Source organism: Bombina bombina, chromosome 1, assembly GCF_027579735.1.
Source record: "Bombina bombina isolate aBomBom1 chromosome 1, aBomBom1.pri, whole genome shotgun sequence".
Taxonomy (NCBI): domain Eukaryota; kingdom Metazoa; phylum Chordata; class Amphibia; order Anura; family Bombinatoridae; genus Bombina; species Bombina bombina.
Window position 1 is genome coordinate 533340174 of NC_069499.1, and position 20654 is coordinate 533360827.

At 37.9% G+C, this 20654-nt stretch overlaps 1 protein-coding gene across 1 annotated transcript in view; it reads left to right on the forward strand.

Annotated features, from left to right (window-relative positions):
* The window catches only part of KLF7 (KLF transcription factor 7), a 203277-nt gene that overhangs the window by 119834 nt on the left and 62789 nt on the right, over window positions 1–20654 (forward strand). Inside the window, exon 2 of the mRNA XM_053698640.1 lies at window positions 14087–14699. Coding sequence (XP_053554615.1) covers window positions 14087–14699 — 613 coding nt within the window. The remainder of the gene's footprint in view (window positions 1–14086; window positions 14700–20654) is intronic.

Here is a 20654-nt window from a genome sequence, read left to right on the forward strand (position 1 = left end):
CAGCTACAATGAGCTGTATTCATTTATTTCTAGCTTTTTTTCTGCTATTTTTAATTTATCTACATTATGTGACACATAAAATGTTATACATCATCCTTGGTACCTGTACTTTGATGCCTGTCAATATAGAAAATTACTCTCCCATGTTATTAGCAGACAGACAAGCAGGTTCTTCTGAACAGAAGTTGTAACCTATGTAATGCAAAAGGTATGAGCTATTTTATTTGTCATATAACTTGTATTTATTTTATTCCATTTCTTGTGTGAAATGTTGATTGCACTGGGTCTTGTATCTGAGTTTTCTGCAATGCGTTACTACATTTCTAAAAGGTTAGTTATTAAAATACCCTAGGGACCAAACAGGCATTTCCAAGCAAGGTTAAAATCACTTGTAATGACTAAAAGCTAATCCTACAGGGACATTAAACCTTTCTCCACGGTCATGCCACAGAAATGACAGCCTTGACTTAGCTCCAAAAAACAAAAGTATTCTTTCAATAAGTCATTTTGATGTCCTTAATGGTGAGCCTTACCTTTCCCTGCACAATGCTATATATTAAAGGGATAGTAAACCCTCAAATTTTCTTTTATGATTCAGATAGAACATACAATTTTAAACAACTTTCCAATTTAATTCTATTATCAAATGTTCTTCATTCTCTTGTTATCCATTGCTGAAGGGACAGCATTACCCTACTGACAGGAAGTTGAAAATATCTATTTAGCCAATCACAAGAGACAAATGTGTGCAGGTGTTCTGGTAAGATGGCGAACTTTAGAAAATAGCGAACCATGTCACTTCCTGTGACGTTACATCAGCTGTTTCACAAATTTTGGACCTAATGCGCATGCGTGCCAGCATCATCACATACCTGGCCGCATACGTCACTGGTAAAATATTTAGAGCTGTGAAATTCCGGAACCCTTTCTAGAGCGCATGCGTGGAATTTTGTATCACAAATGGTGCGCTCATGGAAAGCTGTTTATTAGGCTCCTCTGCAATATTCGGAACTCTGCTCCCCACTGCAACTACTCCCATTACTACTACTACTCTAAAGCCGAGTCTCCGTGCTCGTGCATGACAAACAGCCACTCGGCTATTGCCACTGCTTCTTCTGCTGATCCAATGCAGCTTTTCACAGGCTCCCTTCAATGTCATTGTGTTTCATACATCTCCAATTCATTGTTCTCTTTGTTAATCAACCAATAGATTTACTGCTGCAACAAATGTTTAAACAAACAGGCGATAGCCGAGTGGCTGTTTGTCATGCACAAGCACGGAGACTCAGCTTTAAAGTAGTGGTAGTAATGGGAGTAGTTGCAGTAGTGGGCGGAGTTCCGAATATTGCTGAGGAGCCGAATAAACAACTTTCCATGAGCGCACCATTTGTGATACAAAATTCCACGCATGCGCTCTAGAAAGGGTTCCGGAATTTCACAGCTCTAAATATTTTACCAGTGACGTATGCGGCCATGTATGTGATGATGCTGGCACGCATGCTCATTAGGTTAAAAATTTCTGAAACAGCTGATGTAACGTCACAGGAAGTGACATGGTTTGCTCTTTTCCAAAGTTCGCCATTTTACCAGAACACAGGCACCAATTGACAGCAGCTCCCACTAGTGTATGATATGTGCGTATTCATTTTTTAACAAGGGATACTAAGAGAACGAAGCACATTTGAAAATAGAAGTGAATTTAAAAGTGTATTAAAATGAAAGTTTAATTTTGACTTTCCTATCCCTTTAATATGTTTGATTTTAAAAATGCCACCAACATCAAAGAAAGTGGATTTATCTTTACACTATTTTATTAAGCCACTAAAAGTATATGATATTAAAGTTAAAAAGGAAAAAATTTATAAAGATTTATCATTGAAACAAACTTTGGTTAACTTGCCAGCCTATAAATATATTGTGTGTATGATTTGATATATAGGTGTATAAGATAGAACTGTAATTAATTTCATTTGCTTATTATTAATACAAGTATATTTTTAGCCAGGAAACCCTAGGGCATGTTGTCAGCTAGCCCATATTTTTGCAAACACCACAGAACTAGAGAAGGGGTTAAAACCAAACCACAGAAGAGCGTGCTAGCCCCTAGTCTGTTGGACGCTCTGCCAGCTGTCTGTCTGAACTAACACAGGTGCAAAGACAGTGGGAATAGACTAGGGGAGTTTGAAATAATTACAGGTTATTGGTGCGCCAGACTAGACTGGAAGGGACTTGGGAAAAAACATTTGAAGATGAGAAATGATCTGCATTTTTTTATTGGTGTTTTATTGCTAGAATCTGCATTATATTAGTACTGAAATGTCATCCCATTTAACTCACAGTAAAAGCAATGTTATTAAGTAACACTTGTTCTTTTGAGTGTTTTGTTAGTTTGAACTTGAGAAATAGTAAGCAAACGCATTTCATTTAGTTAACACACTATACATTTTACTAAAACTGTGTTGCTTTGCAGTAGGGCTGTGCAATCAATCGCATGATGCAATTAATTGCAAATTGAGGCTAGCCAATATCTAAATCGCACAAGGCTGCAATTTTTTTATTAAAACCAACAACAACAACATTTTTTTTAAATGGTTCCCTTAACATGTCGTCATGTCAGTCACACAAATGCTCCAGCCCAGCAACAGCACCGATCACTTCTCCTGTGGGTCAGACCAAGAAACACATCTGTGTCACAGCACATATTAGTCCTAAAACACAAAAATCCCCACTTTCTTCACTAAAACGGAGGCAAAATCCTCCAGGCTTATCCAGCTTGAGGGAGGCTGAGAGGCAGACTGGTTGGCATCCTCGCAATCCTTGCAAAATGGTCATTTTGGCACCTTATTGCGCAGTATCAGGGATCAGCAGAAGCAACAGGCCTTGGTGTGGCGGTTGTCTGTCAGTGCTAAGAATTGGCTACTATGTAACCACAGCGCAGGCAGCTCATTTCATTTCAACTAGTTTTGTTGTTTGTATTTCAATGCTCTATTTGTATTGGACAATGAGAAGAAATGTACTTTAAGAGTCTGTACAGTTTAATGCATTTTTTTTTGTGAAATGTATGTTCAACGGTTATTTAAAAAATTCACAATTGAAATTGCTATATTTTGTGGCCAAAATCTCGATATTTATTTTTTTCCACCTATATTGCACAGCCCTACTATGCAGTTGACTTCCTCCTGATGGCTTCAGTTTGGAAGTGCCATTACCACTACATAGAAACATTTTTCATTGTACTTCTATTACCAAATTTGCTCCACTTTCTTGGCATGTTTTGTTGAATGAGCATCAAAGCACTGCTGGGAGCTAGCTGAACACATTGGTGAGCCAATTACATGAGGCATATATTTGCAGCTACAAGTCTGCAGCTAGCTCCCTCCAAGTAATGCACTGCTGCTCCTGAGCCTACCTAGGTATGCTTTTCAACACAGGATGCTAAGAGAACAAAGCAAATTATATAATAGAAGTACATTGGAAAGTTGTTTAAAATTGCATGCTCTATCCTGAATTTGAATTAATGTCCCTTTTATCTGCGGCTGTTATGTTATGATTCTTCAGTTCCACAAGCACAATAAAGGGTGAATGAATCCTTTAAGATTTTTTATTTATTGCATCTAAAAAAAGGTAATTCTACAAAAACATATTTTTTGGATTAATGAAACAGACATGTCCATGGCCACCAATTAAAGGGACAGTATACACCAATTTTCATGTAACTGCATGTAATAGACAATACTATAAAGAAGAATATGCACAGAAAAAAATCCAGTATAAAACCTTTTAAAAAATTACTTAGAAGCTCCCAATTTAGCACTGTTGATGATGTTAGGCTGGGACACCCCACTGAAATGGGTTGAGAAGACACTGCCTACTCCCCTGCATATGAATAGAACCAATAAAGGGACATTGAACCCAAAATCTTTCTTTCATGATTGACAGAGCATACATTTTTAAACAACTTTCTAATTTACTTCTATGATCTAATTTGCTTAGTTATCTTATTATTCTCTGCTGAAACAAACAGGAGCAAGCAGGAATCCGTAGACATCAGTATACATCTAAACTTTTGGAGTCTTAAAATCAGCACAATGTTATTTAAAAATAAGCAAAACTATTTACACTTTATAACAAAAACGCTCCCAGGTGGACTATATAAATGGATCATCTACAAAACCTGTATGCAAAGAAAAATCTTGTGTACAATGTCCCTTTTTAAAGGGACAGTATACTGTAAAATTGTTTTTCCCTTAATGTGTTTCCAATTACTTTTATTAGTAGCTGCAGAGTATAAAATGTATGAGAATTTGCTTTTTAAGGTTAATTTGTGTATATGATTTAACAGGTTTTGTGTTTTGAAGCCACAACCTAATAAAATGGGTTTAGCTTGCAGGTATTATCAGGTCTCTCATTACTTTATCACATTGTGTACATATACATCTTATATCTGTCCTTATCCAAAGACCAATACTTAGAGAAAGCAATGGAAAATTAACATTGTATTACCTTATCTCTTCTAACCCCCTCTGGGATTGTAATTTATTCTGCTATCTGTGTTTATACAGTTTATCTATAGCTTGGACCTAAGGCCAGAAACTTTCAGAATAGGTGGGGATATCACAGGCTAAATCAACTATTTCAAATGCTAATATAAGGAGAGCGAAAATTTGAGTAAACTGTCCCTTTAAGGGTTGAGATTTGTCCTGATCAGTTAAATGATGTTCCCTGCAATTTTTAAACCACATTCCAATTGAATGCTGTTATCCAATTTGCTTCGTTCTCTTGGAATCCTTTCTAGAAAAGTGTTTTTATTAAGATTTTAATTAAATTTATTAAACTATATTTTCAGCCTCAGAAAACGGTTTTCATCTGAACCATTTTTTATACCATTAGTGTCTGCTACTACAATGTTATTTATTGTTTCAGACCATATTTAAAAGTTAAAGGGACAGTCAACACCAAAATTGTTATTGTTTAAAAAGATAAAGAACGCCTTTGCTACCCATTCCCCAGCTTTGCACAGCCAACATTGTAGCCACTACAGACAGCCTCTTATCACGTTTTTTCTGTTAGCTTTTCACAACAAGAGACTGCTAGTTCAAGTGAGCCATATAGATAACATTGTGCTCACTCCCAGATTTGTGCACAACACAACACTAATTGGCTAAAATGCAAGTCAATGGATAATAAATAAAATGTCATGTGATCAGGGGGCTGTCAGAAGATGCTTAGATACAAGGTAATCACAGAGGTAAAAAGTATATTAATATAACCATGTTGAATGTGAAAAACTGGAGAATGGGTAATAAAGGGATTATGGGTTCGATTTATCAACCCTTTCACCTGTCACAAGAGAACCTGCAGCCCGTATTTATGAAGCAGTTGTCAGACCGCTGCTTCCCAAACTTTTCAATCTCCCTGGTCTCGTCCAACCGTGGAGATTGGCTGTGCAAGGGCAGGTGGCGCGATTGCACACGAGCGAAAATAGCGCTCGTGTGCGCTGCTGAATTCCGGCAGCGGAATTCAGCCCGCTAGAGGCGTGCTGCGGCAGACAGGGGCGCGTATCTGTGCCCCTGTCTGCCGCAGCTTTATAAATGGACCCCAATATAGCTTTTTAAACAATAAAATATTTGCAGTCAAGTTTGATAGTTAATATTATCTCTTAAATCGTTTCACTGGCAGTAAATAGACATTAAGTATCCTTCCTCTGTTGGTGATCTCTCATCTTTACCATACTACATATCTCAAAACCTTTTTGTAATGCATCACACAACTACTTACTGGCTTTGATCTAATGATTATTTGGAACTTGACTTGTTGTCCATATATAATAGAGGTGTTCGCAGTGAGCTCCAGGTCCCCACAGCATTAAACAATCTAGATGCTCCCAGATATCTGCAATTGGGATCCATTGCATCAGATGAATAGCACTTACAGTAAACACCACTAAACACAGGAGTTTAACAAGCTTCCTGTTCTCTTCAAGTAGCATCAATTCAAGTTCTAATTGCACTTAGGATATTGTTGATCAGCTGCAAACCTTCCTGAGGGTCATTATAGCATCCATTTGTGTGAGAGGGAAAATGTGAAATTAAAACAATTAGCATAGAAGGTCAAGTGAAGCTTTAGAGCAAAATAAAGCTTAAAGGGACACTGTACCCAAATTTTTTCTTTCGTAATTCAGATTGAGCATGACATTTTAAGCAACTTTCTAATTTACTCCTTTTATCAAATTTTCTTCATTCTCTTGGTATCTTTATTTGAAATGCAAAAATGCAAGTTTAGATGCCGGCCCATTTTTGGTGAACAACCTGGATTGTCCTTGCTGATTGGTGGATAAATTCACCAATAAAAAAGTGCTGTCCAGAGTACTGAACCCAAAACAAGCTTAGATGTCTTCTCTTTCAAATAAAGATAGCAAGAGAACAGAGTAAATTAGAAAGTTGCTTAAAATAGCATGTTCTTTCTGAATTACAAAAGAATTTTTTTGGGTACAGTGTTCCTTTAATTTGTTGTTGACCATAGGGTTAAAATTGATTTTTTTATATAGTTGTTTATAATACCATTTCACAGTTATAACTATCATATTTTATTATGATCTTGAGGTTTTAAAAATAGTGTACTCTGAACTTAGGGATCCAAGCTGACCACAACAAAAATATAATATAATGGCTCTACCTTATGTTTTAACCTTCACCTTTCTGTAAATATTTTTCACAACCAAGCACTGATTTTATCACCATGGCTGCCAGTAATACACAGAGCATTAATTTTACCTCTTTTTACTGCCAGTAGCTCACACAGTGCAGTGATTTTACACTCTATTGTTCCTAATAAAAACAAACGGGTAATTAATTTTACCCCAGTAGTTGCATGTAACACACACACACACACACACACACACACACATACACTTTTAAATAGTTTTGTAATCCCCCCCTCACCCCCCCCAAAAAAAAAAACAACAACAAAAGACTTCCAGTAACACACAAGATTATTTTTTTTAAACCATTCTTGGCATTTAATAACAAACAGATCAGTGTGCAGCACAGCTTTTGTCAGGGCCATGTTTGTAATACGTAATACGAGGCATTTAAATTTACCTGCCACTAAGGGGACTGTAAAAAAAATAATGGACATTTAAGTGTTCAGGAGCTACAATATGTCTAACACAGGAGCAAATATGTTTACAGTATTGCTTTTGTATATTGATCATCTATTGCTATTTATCTATATATATATAATTAGTGTGCTTTACATGCCCTTTTCAGAGTGAGAGCTATTGTGGTGTCATTCCAGTAGTTCAGACGATTTTTCATTCTCCAGTCCTCTAGATAAAAAGCCTATTTCTCTAATGCTTGAGTGGGATTCAGTAACCAATTCCAGGTTACCGTGAAACCAGTCTCTGGCTGCTTTTATTAAGTTTATCATTTGCATATTGTAAGAGGCAGACAGGATATTGAATTCAGACAATATCAGAGAAACAAAGCTTTTTTCCTTTATTAGAATATCACTTCTGTTAGCTTGGCAGTAAATGGCATGTGATTTAACTCCTTGGCTGCCAATGTTTTTTTGGTTTGCAGATTTTTTCTTTCTTTAACATATGGTATTTCAACAGTGTTTTTCATAGCACCATTCGAGGAGTAAATCCTCCATTAAATTGATCTGTGGTAGCTATTATTTGAAGATGCTTCTTTCAGGGTTAGTATGTTGCAGGGAAATACCATGTTACATAAGGCAATAGATGGATAGTTATATTTATTCTTCTAAGCATGCTCATATTCCTCTCACAATTAAATAAATAACCCATGTTTGAGCATGCCTTCCATCATCTTTAATTATACTGATGAACCATATTGCTGGAGATGAGTCCAGTCCAGAGCATAGATGAACTGCAACAAAAAATGAATGAAAACCTCTTTAAACTGCAAATATGGGAATGGAGCTGGTAATAGTTTCTATCGCCCCTTTTAAATGTGTTTTTGTAGTAGCAATATTTCCTTGAAAAGATGGTGACTGTTTGTAAATAAACTGTTTAACCTCTTGAGCTTTGTTCTTTTATACTTATTTTTTATTACTGAACGGCACAGTAGCGTTCTTGTTACCATGGTTACTCAAAGGCCATTAGTATCCAAGGTATCTCTATAGAAAGCAGACCTTGATTGGTGTATGGGCTTATAAACATTGTTATCAAGTGATGTACATGCTAATCCAGAATGCGAGGGGAAATAAACAAAGAGAGAGTGTTTGTTTGTTTTCCGTCATATTTTATTTTACCTTTTAATGACCTAAACACAGAGGAACTCTTTTTGCAAATCCAAAGTCATTTGGTGAATTCTTGTAGTTCATGCAAACAAGTATGTAAATGAATGACTTTTTTTTTTGTTGTTTTTTTATTTTCTATACATTCCAAAGACTGTTGTAAATAGGGTGAAAGTATTTTTTTTAAATACATTAATATTATTTAGGTTGAATGGTAGTTAAAAACAGCATCATTTGTTCCTGTCAATCTATGTAGATAGAATCTAGTTGTGTTATTGTAAATAAATAATTATCCATGAAGGATCCTGCTGAAAATACATACTCCATTTAAAGGGACAGTGTACACCAATGTTCATATAAATGCATGTAACTGCCACTTCTATAAAGAAGAATATGCACAGATACTGATCTAGAGTATACAACTTTTTATAAACTTACTTAGAAGCTCCCAGTTTAGCACTGTTAAAGAGGTAAGGCTGGGACACCCAGTGAAAGGGGCTGGGAAAGCAGAAAGATCAGACACTCCCCCCCCCCCCCCTTCCCTGCGTATGAAAAGACAGATTACAGACTCCTGCTTGCTCCGGTTTATGTAAACGCACGTGTACATCTGATGCTTAGGGGCTTGGTTAGGAGTCTGAAAATCATCACAATGTTATTAAAAAATAAAATAAGAAAAACTATACATTGTTACAAAAACACTCCCAAATGGGCTATATAAATGGATCTACAATTTTTGTTGTTTTAAAAGATAGATAATACCTTAATTACCAATTCCCCCGTTTTTCATAACCAACACAGTTATAATTATACACGTTTTACCTCTCTAATTACCTTGTGTCTAAGCCTCAGCAGACTGTCCCCTTATTTCAGTTCTTTTGACAGACTTGCATTTTAGCCAATCAGAGCTGTCTTCATGGTAAATTCACGTGCATGAGCTCAATGTAATCTATATAAAACACATGAATTTATGCCCTCTGGTGGTGAAAAACTATCAATGCATTTAGATTAGAGGTGGCCTTCAAGGTCTTAGAAATTAGCATATGAACCTCCTAGGTTTAGCTTTCAACTAAGAATACCAAGAGAACAAAGCAAAATTGGAGATAAAAGTAAATTGGAAAGTTGTTTAAAATTACATGCCCTATCTGAATCATGAAAGTTTTTTTGTTTTTTTTTGGACTTGACTGTCCCTTTAATGCAAAAAGAAAATTAGTGTACAATGTCACTTTAACTTCTATGGACCGGTATTTGATGATTGTATATAGGATGTTGCAAATTTCAGCACCCTGTGTCCATATTTAGTGCAAAGCATATTGGGGCACATAAAGTAAAAGGCACAGTGGATGTGCATTAGGCTTTGCTTTTTTGTAGTGCGTATTGCTGTGTAATGGAACATAAAGGTTTTATGCATTAAAATGATTATGTACTTTTTAACAGTCACATTATATTTTTTCTATAGCTTTTTTTTCTATGCGGCTTAAAAACATTTTTTTTTTTATATATTTTTAAAACATTTTAGACAACACAGTACAATTTATTAGTTTTAAAAATCAACACTGATTGTACAACAATTTTTTTTTATTTTTTAAAGATAACATTTCTACCATTCCTATAACATCTTTATAATGGAGGCCATTGTCGTGCTTTTGCATCTTACAAAATATTGTTAATGCTTATTTTCAATGTGACCTCCCTCAATTGAGTGTAAAGTCACAAAAAAAGCTTTGGGGCCTTATTCAATTATGGGAAACTTATCATTGATGAGCTTTTCCCAGGTTATAAGGACCTTTTTAGTCTTCAAGTTGAATCCCAAAGCCTACAGCGATAGTGTTGCCATGGCAGCATCAGCAACTTACTCTGGTACCCGAGATTCTTCACATGCAGAAATCACATTATGTCTCTTCTGCAACCTGCTCAGGTACCCGCTAGGCTAAAATATAAACTCCTAGTTGCTCTCAAAAAAAATAAAAAATAAATATATAGAACTGGCCATTTATTCTATAAACCTCTTTGTAAAATTATCTAGCACCTAACAGATGGTTTGTCCCCTCATTATTATTATTCTGAGTGGCTCCTGAGTTTCAGACCAATTTGTCAACCTGTGACTAATTCATAGATGCATAAGCTCTTTTTGTAAATGTCTAACTTTGTTTTGTGAAACGTATATTATATATTCAACAATTATGGCCTTCACTGGAAAACAAAGCCCTGATTTGGAATAAGTTCATGACAGTATTTTGCTTTCACTGCAAAGGGGAAACCATATTTATGAAAATTTCATGATTCAGATAGAGCATATGATTTAAAACAAAAACTTTCCATTTAACTTTTTTTTAAAATCAAACTTGCTTTCTTCTTTTGATATCCTTTGTTGAAGAGTAAAGCTAGATAGGTTGATTGGCTCTCAGGGACATGCACATGTCTTTAGCAGTGTATGGCAGCAGTGCCTGAAACTATGTGTAAAATTTCTATGAATAATGTTGCAAACACAGCTGCTAAAGACACTTCCCTATTCCTGAGCTCACCTAGGATTACTCTTTAACAAAGGATACCAAGAGAACTAAGTAACATTGATAACGGAAGTAAACTGGAAAGTTGTTTAAAATGTCATGCTCTATTCAATGCATTTAAGTTGCGTTTTGACTTTATTGTCCCTTTTTAATATTGGTAAATATATCTCATCTTCGTATATAACTTCCCTTTCCAGTCTTGCTGAATATAATCCTTTTGTCTTCTCACACAATAGTTCCATAGTCTGTACTGTTATTTACATTATAGCACAAAAGAAGCTGGAATCAAATTTTAATATAGTGATGCAGCTTTATACTTGGTTGATGTTTTGTATGTCTATTGGAATAGCTCATATAACCAAGCACAATGTTGCATCTATGCAGTATGTTTTACAACTAAAAAGGTGTGTGTGCATTTTTAACAGATGTGAACAAAAAAAGCATAGTAATAATCAAGTAACATAATTATTAGACATGTGCGTTTGGTTATGAATGCAAATTCATTAACAAAACTGGATATTTGTTTTTGCAAAAATGACACGAATATCAGTAACGAATGCACTGTGAAATTTCAAGAAAAGTAAGAAAAAGAATGTAAATGTTCCACGATTATTCAGTATTTTTTTGTTTAAACTGAAACAAATACCGAATAGCACAGCAGCCAAATATTCAGATCACTACATTCTCTTAATATTCGGTCTGAAAGATTCTTATTAAAATACAGATGCCTCTATTCTAAAAGATTGCATGTACCATGGACAGCTCAGTTTGCTGCCAGCTTGCTATTTATTGTAGGACCTGTTGTTCAGGTGAAAGCGTCTCATACGTAACCAGTTCCATTATCTAGTATGCGCATTGCTGACTTCCCATTTTTGTCAAAAAAATGATGTTTAATTACCATTTCTTTTGCGAGTCTTCATTTTTATAATAATTATGCGGCCAATCATATTTTCCATTGCTTGGTCTTTTACATTATTCTCTCAAAGGGATGGTGTCTTCCACACATTCAAAACTCTTTTTTCATACAGAACAATAGGTTTTTTCCATTTCTTGAGAATGTGTGGTCCAATCATTTTTTTTAATTTAAATATCTTTTTATTCATTAATTTAAATCTGTTCACTAAAGGTTGCAATATTATATGAATTGTATAACTGTTTTTAAGGTTATTCTGTAAAACCTATTTTTCTGATAACTTGAAACACTTTAGGGGCTAAGCTCCATATTAACGAATAACTTTTTTTTTTTTTTTTTATCCCAGCAGCAATTCGAAAGATCTTTTTACAGAACTTACCCTATAAACTGCATCAGATGTGTAGCTTTCACCTAACCTTTTACTCTTCTTCTTTTATTTTTAGTGTATCAGTTGTTAATAATTGCTTTGCATCAGAAGCAAGAGTAGTTCTTCTATAGTAATTCATTAACATTTCCGCTCTCTGTATGTCAGCTTCTAAATCTCCATCATATTAGACTGGCCCAAGGCAACCATTTTAATAACCACGAAATAGCTTATTTTCCTGAGCGCTTAAGCTCAGAGGAAATATATCCGAGTTCCCTATTGTCTCTTGGCATCCATTATATTTTATAAAAGCTGTTATTGTCAGGCTGCTAACCATTACCTAAAGTTAATAACACGTTAATTTCTCACGATATAGCTCTATGAAAACCTCAATTTCAGCTTCGTTTGTCAATGAAAGTATCATAAAGTAGCTATCGTTTTTTTGTTGGGGTTTTTTTTTTTTATGGTGTATTTAGGAAATGTTTTAGATACATTGGCATTCACTGTGCTGTGTTCTGAATTCCACTGAGTTGTTGTTACAGGCAAGTAAAGAAAAATTTGAGTGGCATGAATGTTATCACTGCCTTTCAGATATTCCTGGAATGCCTGGCTGCATTTTTTTTTCTTTTTTATCATTTATTGTGTACCAGAAAACAGATGCTGTGAGCTCTCAGCATCTTAGTGCTCAGAAGAGAATGACAGCTGCATTCTAAATACCTTGTAACTTATTTAATGGTGTTTAGACTTTTTTATTCAGTATAAAATGACCTTCTATTCCCAAATACTACAGCACTCCGAGAGAAGCATTGATGCTGCACATAGACAAAAAGAAGTACAGGACTTTAGTTTGTGTAATTGTTATATTGATAAGAAGGCAACTCTGTATTTGCAGTGAACTGTTTTGTTGAAATAATACTGCAAAAAAAAAAAAAAAATCCCCAACCTAAAGAAAAAGGGTTTAGACTTTTAGAGGTTTCTGCCCAATGTTACCACCAGCTGTTTTTTATTTTACATCTAAAGTGTTATTTAATTCTACAATAAATATAATCTGTGATACAAATTCCATTGTAAAAGTACTCAGCTACTGATGTAGGCAATGTATGCAAATGAAACTGCTTACACAGATCTTACAATGATTTAAACCGTTCACTGTCAGAGAAGGCCTCTTGCTGCTAGACAGAGAATGGGAGATGGGGAAATTTTAAAAGATAAAAGAAAGCATAATTATGCTATGTTTTATCTATTCTCATAGATTGTTTTACCCTTTTTTATGTATTATTTTTCTTTCTTAAAAAAAAGCCAAAGCTCCCCCTTTTTAAAAACAAGATGGCATTTTTGCTACGTGGTATGCAGAATTTATATTTGTGAGGGAAATGTTCACATTTTTAGAATGTATTTATTTTGTGCACGTTTTTAATTTTATGATTGGGCATCTTAGTATGAGACTACAAGACCAAATTGTATTCAGGAGACTTCTGAGTTTCCACTTTATCCTCCTTCCTCTCTTTCCAAATCTGATTTCTGTTTCTATCTAATCCATCCAATTTCCTCTCCTTCCATGTTATATACTTTTTTCCCTCATCCTTTCACTTTTTTTTTTTTTTTTTTTTTTTTTTTTTTTCTTTGCCCAGTTTTGCCAGGGCTACATAGAAGAGGTAAAAAGTGATAAATCGAAGGACAGGGAAGTTATGAATGGTGGGTGCATAACTTAGGGCCAGATGATGAGAAAGTTGTCAACATGTGGAGAAATCATACAAAACTTTAGGACGCAATATATTGTAATGTAGGTATCTTTCCTTCACATCCACAACACTACATAGTGAGATAAAGAGGTTCATAAGGTAACCTCTTCCTGTCTCATATTGTTTGAGGGACATCTCAGTACTGATGATACTTTATATCATTGGGCCCCTAGTCTGTATATTTCTTTCTAATAATGAGATTAGATGTGAGTCTAGGCAAACCCTTCAGTAATGTAGTCTTTTATCTGGTTTACTTTATATTATAGGCTTTTGAAGACACTTTCCCCTTTATTTTTTTCAGACATGTCTGGAGTTGGAAAGGTACTTGCAGACGGAGCCTAAAAAGATGTCTGAGGCTTTTGGCGAGGATTTGGACTGTTTTCTGAACACATCCATTGCTCAAGGCACAGATGGCAGTGCTCGCAAATTGGATCCTATTGTAATTCCTGTGGACATCAGCACATATGAAAAACGTCCTAGCATGGACCTACTGCTTTCTCAAGACAAGCTTCTATCAGAGACCTGTGTCAGTCTACAGTCTGCCAGCAGTTCTGGAGAGTGCTTCACATCTGTAAACCAGGCGCAACTCAATGCAGTGACTTCGCTAACGCCACCTTCTTCCCCAGAACTCAGCAGGCACCTAGTGAAAACACCGCAATCCCTCTCTGCTCTGGATGGCACTGTAACATTAAAACTGGTGGCCAAAAAGGCTTCTGTTAGCTCAGGAAAGACAGCAGAGTCTGCATCAAGTGCGATTGCATCCAAGTGCAGTCTGAGCGACAGTGAGCAGACAGGGTCCTTGGGGGAGGCTTCTCCTGAAAACAAGAAACGAGTACACCGTTGCCAATTTAATGGTTGCAGGAAAGTGTACACGAAGAGCTCACATTTGAAAGCCCATCAAAGGACACATACAGGTAATGCCAAGTTAGTTGTTTTTTTTACTGTTAATGGGAAACTGTACTACCCAAATCTATATAAAAAATGCATTATATTTTTTTAGAGCAAACTTACTTTATGCATGGAACTTTGCATGGGATTTTTCTCAGTTGGATAAATTGGTTCACTTTTGAAAAGCCAATCGGCTACCTTACAGATTTATTGAGTAATATGCTGATAATGGGGGTGAAAGATTCAAGCCTTTCTTTAAACACGGCTAATGTGAAACACAGGGGCAAATTCTGTCCAAACACAAGCTTGTACTCCATTAAAGGGAAGTTGTACTGTAACATTTTCTGTCTTTTTATAAATTGTTTACAAATATCACCTTTACTTTTATTTTGTTATTTGAAATAGCTATTTCTCCAACATAGGTGTGTCCGGTCCACGGCGTCATCCTTACTTGTGGGATATTCTCTTCCCCAACAGGAAATGGCAAAGAGCCCAGCAAAGCTGGTCACATGATCCCTCCTAGGCTCCGCCTACCCCAGTCATTCTCTTTGCCGTTGTACAGGCAACATCTCCACGGAGATGGCTTAGAGTTTTTTAGTGTTTAACTGTAGTTTTTATTATTCAATCAAGAGTTTGTTATTTTAAAATAGTGCTGGTATGTACTATTTACTCTGAAACAGAAAAGAGATGAAGATTTCTGTTTGTAAGAGGAAATGATTTTAGCAACCGTTACTAAAATCCATGGCTGTTCCACACAGGACTGTTGAGAGGAATTAACTTCAGTTGGGGGAACAGTGAGCAGTCTTTTGCTGCTTGAGGTATGACACATTCTAACAAGACGATGTAATGCTGGAAGCTGTCATTTTCCCAATGGGATCCGGTAAGCCATTTTTATTCAGACAGTAAATAAGGGCTTCACAAGGGCTTATTAAGACTGTAGACATTTTCTGGGCTAAATCGATTCATATATTACACATATTTAGCCTTGAGGAATCATTTAATCTGGGTATTTTGGTAAAATAATATCGGCAGGCACTGTTTTAGACACCTTATTCTTTAGGGGCTTTCCCTAATCATAGACAGAGCCTCATTTTCGCGCCGGTATTGCGCACTTGTTTTTGAGAGGCATGACATGCAGTCGCATGTGTGAGGAGCTCTGATACATAGAAAAGACTTTCTGAAGGCGTCATTTGGTATCGTATTCCCCTTTGGGCTTGGTTGGGTCTCAGCAATGCAGATACCAGGGACTGTAAAGGGGTTAAAGTTAAAAACGGCTCCGGTTCCGTTATTTTAAGGGTTAAAGCTTCCAAATTTGGTGTGCAATACTTTTAAGGCTTTAAGACACTGTGGTGAAATTTTGGTGAATTTTGAACAATTCCTTCATACTTTTTCGCATTTGCAGTAATAAAGTGTGTTCAGTTTAAAATTTAAAGTGACAGTAACGGTTTTATTTTAAAACGTTTTTTGTACTTTGTTATCAAGTTTATGCCTGTTTAACATGTCTGAACTACCAGATAGACTGTGTTCTGAATGTGGGGAAGCCAGGGTTCCTTCTCATTTAAATAAATGTGATTTATGTGACACTGAAAATGATGCCCAAGATGATTCCTCAAGTGAGGGGAGTAAGCATGGTACTGCATCATTCCCTCCTTCGTCTACACGAGTCTTGCCCACTCAGGAGGCCCCTAGTACATCTAGCGCGCCAATACTCCTTACTATGCAACAATTAACGGCTGTAATGGATAATTCTATCAAAAACATTTTAGCCAAAATGCCCACTTATCAGCGTAAGCGCGACTGCTCTGTTTTAGATACTGAAGAGCATGAGGACGCTGATGATAATGGTTCTGAAATGCCCCTACACCAGTCTGAGGGGGCCAGGGAGGTTTTGTCTGAGGGAGAAATTTCAGATTCAGGGAAAATTTCTCAACAAGCTGAACCCGATGTGATTACATTTAAATTTAAGTTGGAACATCTCCGCGCTCTGCTTAAGGAGGTATTATCCACTCTGGATGATTGTGAGAATTTGATCATCCCAGAGAAACTATGTAAAATGGACAAGTTCCTAGAGGTCCCGGGGCTCCCAGAAGCTTTTCCTATACCCAAGCGGGTGGCGGACATTGTAAATAAAGAATGGGAAAGGCCCGGTATACCTTTCGTCCCTCCCCCCATATTTAAAAAATTGTTTCCTATGGTCGACCCCAGAAAGGACTTATGGCAGACAGTCCCCAAGGTCGAGGGAGCGGTTTCTACTTTAAACAAACGCACCACTATACCCATAGAAGATAGTTGTGCTTTCAAAGATCCTATGGATAAAAAATTAGAAGGTTTGCTTAAAAAGATGTTTGTTCAGCAGGGTTACCTTCTACAACCAATTTCATGCATTGTCCCTGTCACTACAGCCGCGTGTTTCTGGTTCGATGAGCTAGTAAAGGCGATCGATAGTGATTCTCCTCCTTATGAGGAGATTATGGACAGAATCCGTGCTCTCAAATTGGCTAATTCTTTCACCCTAGACGCCACTTTGCAATTGGCTAGGTTAGCGGCAAAGAATTCTGGGTTTGCTATTGTGGCGCGCAGAGCGCTTTGGTTGAAATCTTGGTCAGCTGATGCGTCTTCCAAGAACAAACTCCTTAACATTCCTTTCAAGGGGAAAACGCTGTTTGGCCCTGACTTGAAAGAGATTATCTCTGATATCACTGGGGGTAAGGGCCACGCCCTTCCTCAGGATAGGTCTTTCAAGGCCAAAAATAAACCTAATTTTCGTCCCTTTCGTAGAAACGGACCAGCCCCAAGTGCTACGTCCTCTAAGCAAGAGGGTAATACTTCTCAAGCCAAGCCAGCCTGGAGACCAATGCAAGGCTGGAACAAGGGAAAGCAGGCCAAGAAACCTGCCACTGCTACCAAGACAGCATGAAATGTTGGCCCCCGATCCGGGACCGGATCTGGTGGGGGGCAGACTCTCTCTCTTCGCTCAGGCTTGGGCAAGAGATGTTCTGGATCCTTGGGCACTAGAAATAGTCTCCCAAGGTTATCTTCTCGAATTCAAGGGGCTTCCCCCAAGGGGGAGGTTCCACAGGTCTCAATTGTCTTCAGACCACATAAAAAGACAGGCATTCTTACATTGTGTAGAAGACCTGTTAAAAATGGGAGTGATTCATCCTGTTCCATTAGGAGAACGAGGGATGGGGTTCTACTCCAATCTGTTCATAGTTCCCAAAAAAGAGGGAACGTTCAGACCAATCTTAGATCTCAAGATCTTAAACAAGTTTCTCAAGGTTCCATCGTTCAAGATGGAAACCATTCGAACAATTCTTCCTTCCATCCAGGAAGGTCAATTCATGACCACGGTGGATTTAAAGGATGCGTATCTACATATTCCTATCCACAAGGAACATCATCGGTTCCTAAGGTTCGCATTCCTGGACAAGCATTACCAGTTCGTGGCGCTTCCTTTCGGATTAGCCACTGCTCCAAGGATTTTCACAAAGGTACTAGGGTCCCTTCTAGCGGTGCTAAGACCAAGGGGCATTGCAGTAGTACCTTACTTGGACGACATTCTGATTCAAGCGTCGTCCCTTCCTCAAGCAAAGGCTCACACGGACATAGTCCTGGCCTTTCTCAGATCTCACGGATGGAAAGTGAACGTGGAAAAGAGTTCTCTATCTCCGTCGACAAGGGTTCCCTTCTTGGGAACAATAATAGACTCCTTAGAAATGAGGATTTTTCTGACAGAGGCCAGAAAAACAAAACTTCTAAACTCTTGTCGGACACTTCATTCCGTTCCTCTTCCTTCCATAGCGCAGTGCATGGAAGTAATAGGTTTGATGGTAGCGGCAATGGACATAGTTCCTTTTGCGCGCATTCATCTAAGACCATTACAACTGTGCATGCTCAGTCAGTGGAATGGGGACTATACAGACTTGTCTCCGAAGATACAAGTAAATCAGAGGACCAGAGACTCACTCCGTTGGTGGCTGTCCCTGGACAACCTGTCACAAGGGATGACCTTCCGCAGACCAGAGTGGGTCATTGTCACGACCGACGCCAGTCTGATGGGCTGGGGCGCGGTCTGGGGATCCCTGAAAGCTCAGGGTCTTTGGTCTCGGGAAGAATCTCTTCTACCGATAAATATTCTGGAACTGAGAGCGATATTCAATGCTCTCAAGGCTTGGCCTCAGCTAGCAAGGGCCAAGTTCATACGGTTTCAATCAGACAACATGACGACTGTTGCGTACATCAACCATCAGGGGGGAACAAGGAGTTCCCTGGCGATGGAAGAAGTGACCAAAATCATTCAATGGGCGGAGACTCACTCCTGCCACCTGTCTGCAATCCACATCCCAGGAGTGGAAAATTGGGAAGCGGATTTTCTGAGTCGTCAGACATTACATCCGGGGGAGTGGGAACTCCATCCGGAAATCTTTGCCCAAATTACTCAACTGTGGGGCATTCCAGACATGGATCTGATGGCCTCTCGTCAGAACTTCAAGGTTCCTTGTTACGGGTCCAGATCCAGGGATCCCAAGGCGACTCTAGTAGATGCACTAGTAGCACCTTGGACCTTCAAACTAGCTTATGTATTCCCGCCGTTTCCTCTCATCCCCAGGCTGGTAGCCAGGATCCATCAGGAGAGGGCGTCGGTAATCTTGATAGCTCCTGCGTGGCCACGCAGGACTTGGTATGCAGATCTGGTGAATATGTCATCGGCTCCACCATGGAAGCTACCTTTGAGACGAGACCTTCTTGTTCAAGGTCCGTTCGAACATCCGAATCTGGTCTCACTCCAGCTGACTGCTTGGAGATTGAACGCTTGATCTTATCAAAACGAGGGTTCTCAGATTCTGTTATTGATACTCTTGTTCAGGCCAGAAAGCCTGTAACTAGAAAAATTTACCACAAAATATGGAAAAAATATATCTGTTGGTGTGAATCTAAAGGATTCCCTTGGGACAAGGTAAAGATTCCTAAGATTCTATCCTTTCTTCAAGAAGGATTGGAGAAAGGATTATCTGCAAGTTCCTTGAAGGGACAGATTTCTGCCTTGTCTGTGTTACTCCACAAAAAGCTGGCAGCTGTGCCAGATGTTCAAGCCTTTGTTCAGGCTCTGGTTAGAATTAAGCCTGTTTACAAACCTTTGACTCCCCCTTGGAGTCTCAACTTAGTTCTTTCAGTTCTTCAGGGGGTTCCGTTTGAACCCTTACATTCCGTTGATATTAAGTTATTATCTTGGAAAGTTTTGTTTTTGGTTGCAATTTCTTCTGCCAGAAGAGTTTCAGAATTATCTGCTCTGCAGTGTTCTCCTCCTTATCTGGTGTTCCATGCAGATAAGGTGGTTTTACGTACTAAACCTGGTTTTCTTCCAAAAGTTGTTTCTAACAAAAACATTAACCAGGAGATAGTCGTGCCTTCTTTGTGTCCGAAACCAGTTTCGAAGAAGGAACGTTTGTTGCACAATTTGGATGTTGTTCGCGCTCTAAAATTCTATTTAGATGCTACAAAGGATTTTAGACAAACATCTTCCTTGTTTGTTGTTTATTCTGGTAAAAGGAGAGGTCAAAAAGCAACTTCTGCCTCTCTCTCTTTTTGGATTAAAAGCATCATCAGATTGGCTTACGAGACTGCCGGACGGCAGCCTCCTGAAAGAATCACAGCTCATTCCACTAGGGCTGTGGCTTCCACATGGGCCTTCAAGAACGAGGCTTCTGTTGATCAGATATGTAGGGCAGCGACTTGGTCTTCACTGCACACTTTTACCAAATTTTACAAGTTTGATACTTTTGCTTCTTCTGAGGCTGTTTTTGGGAGAAAGGTTTTGCAAGCCGTGGTGCCTTCCATTTAGGTGACCTGATTTGCTCCCTCCCTTCATCCGTGTCCTAAAGCTTTGGTATTGGTTCCCACAAGTAAGGATGACGCCGTGGACCGGACACACCTATGTTGGAGAAAACAGAATTTATGTTTACCTGATAAATTACTTTCTC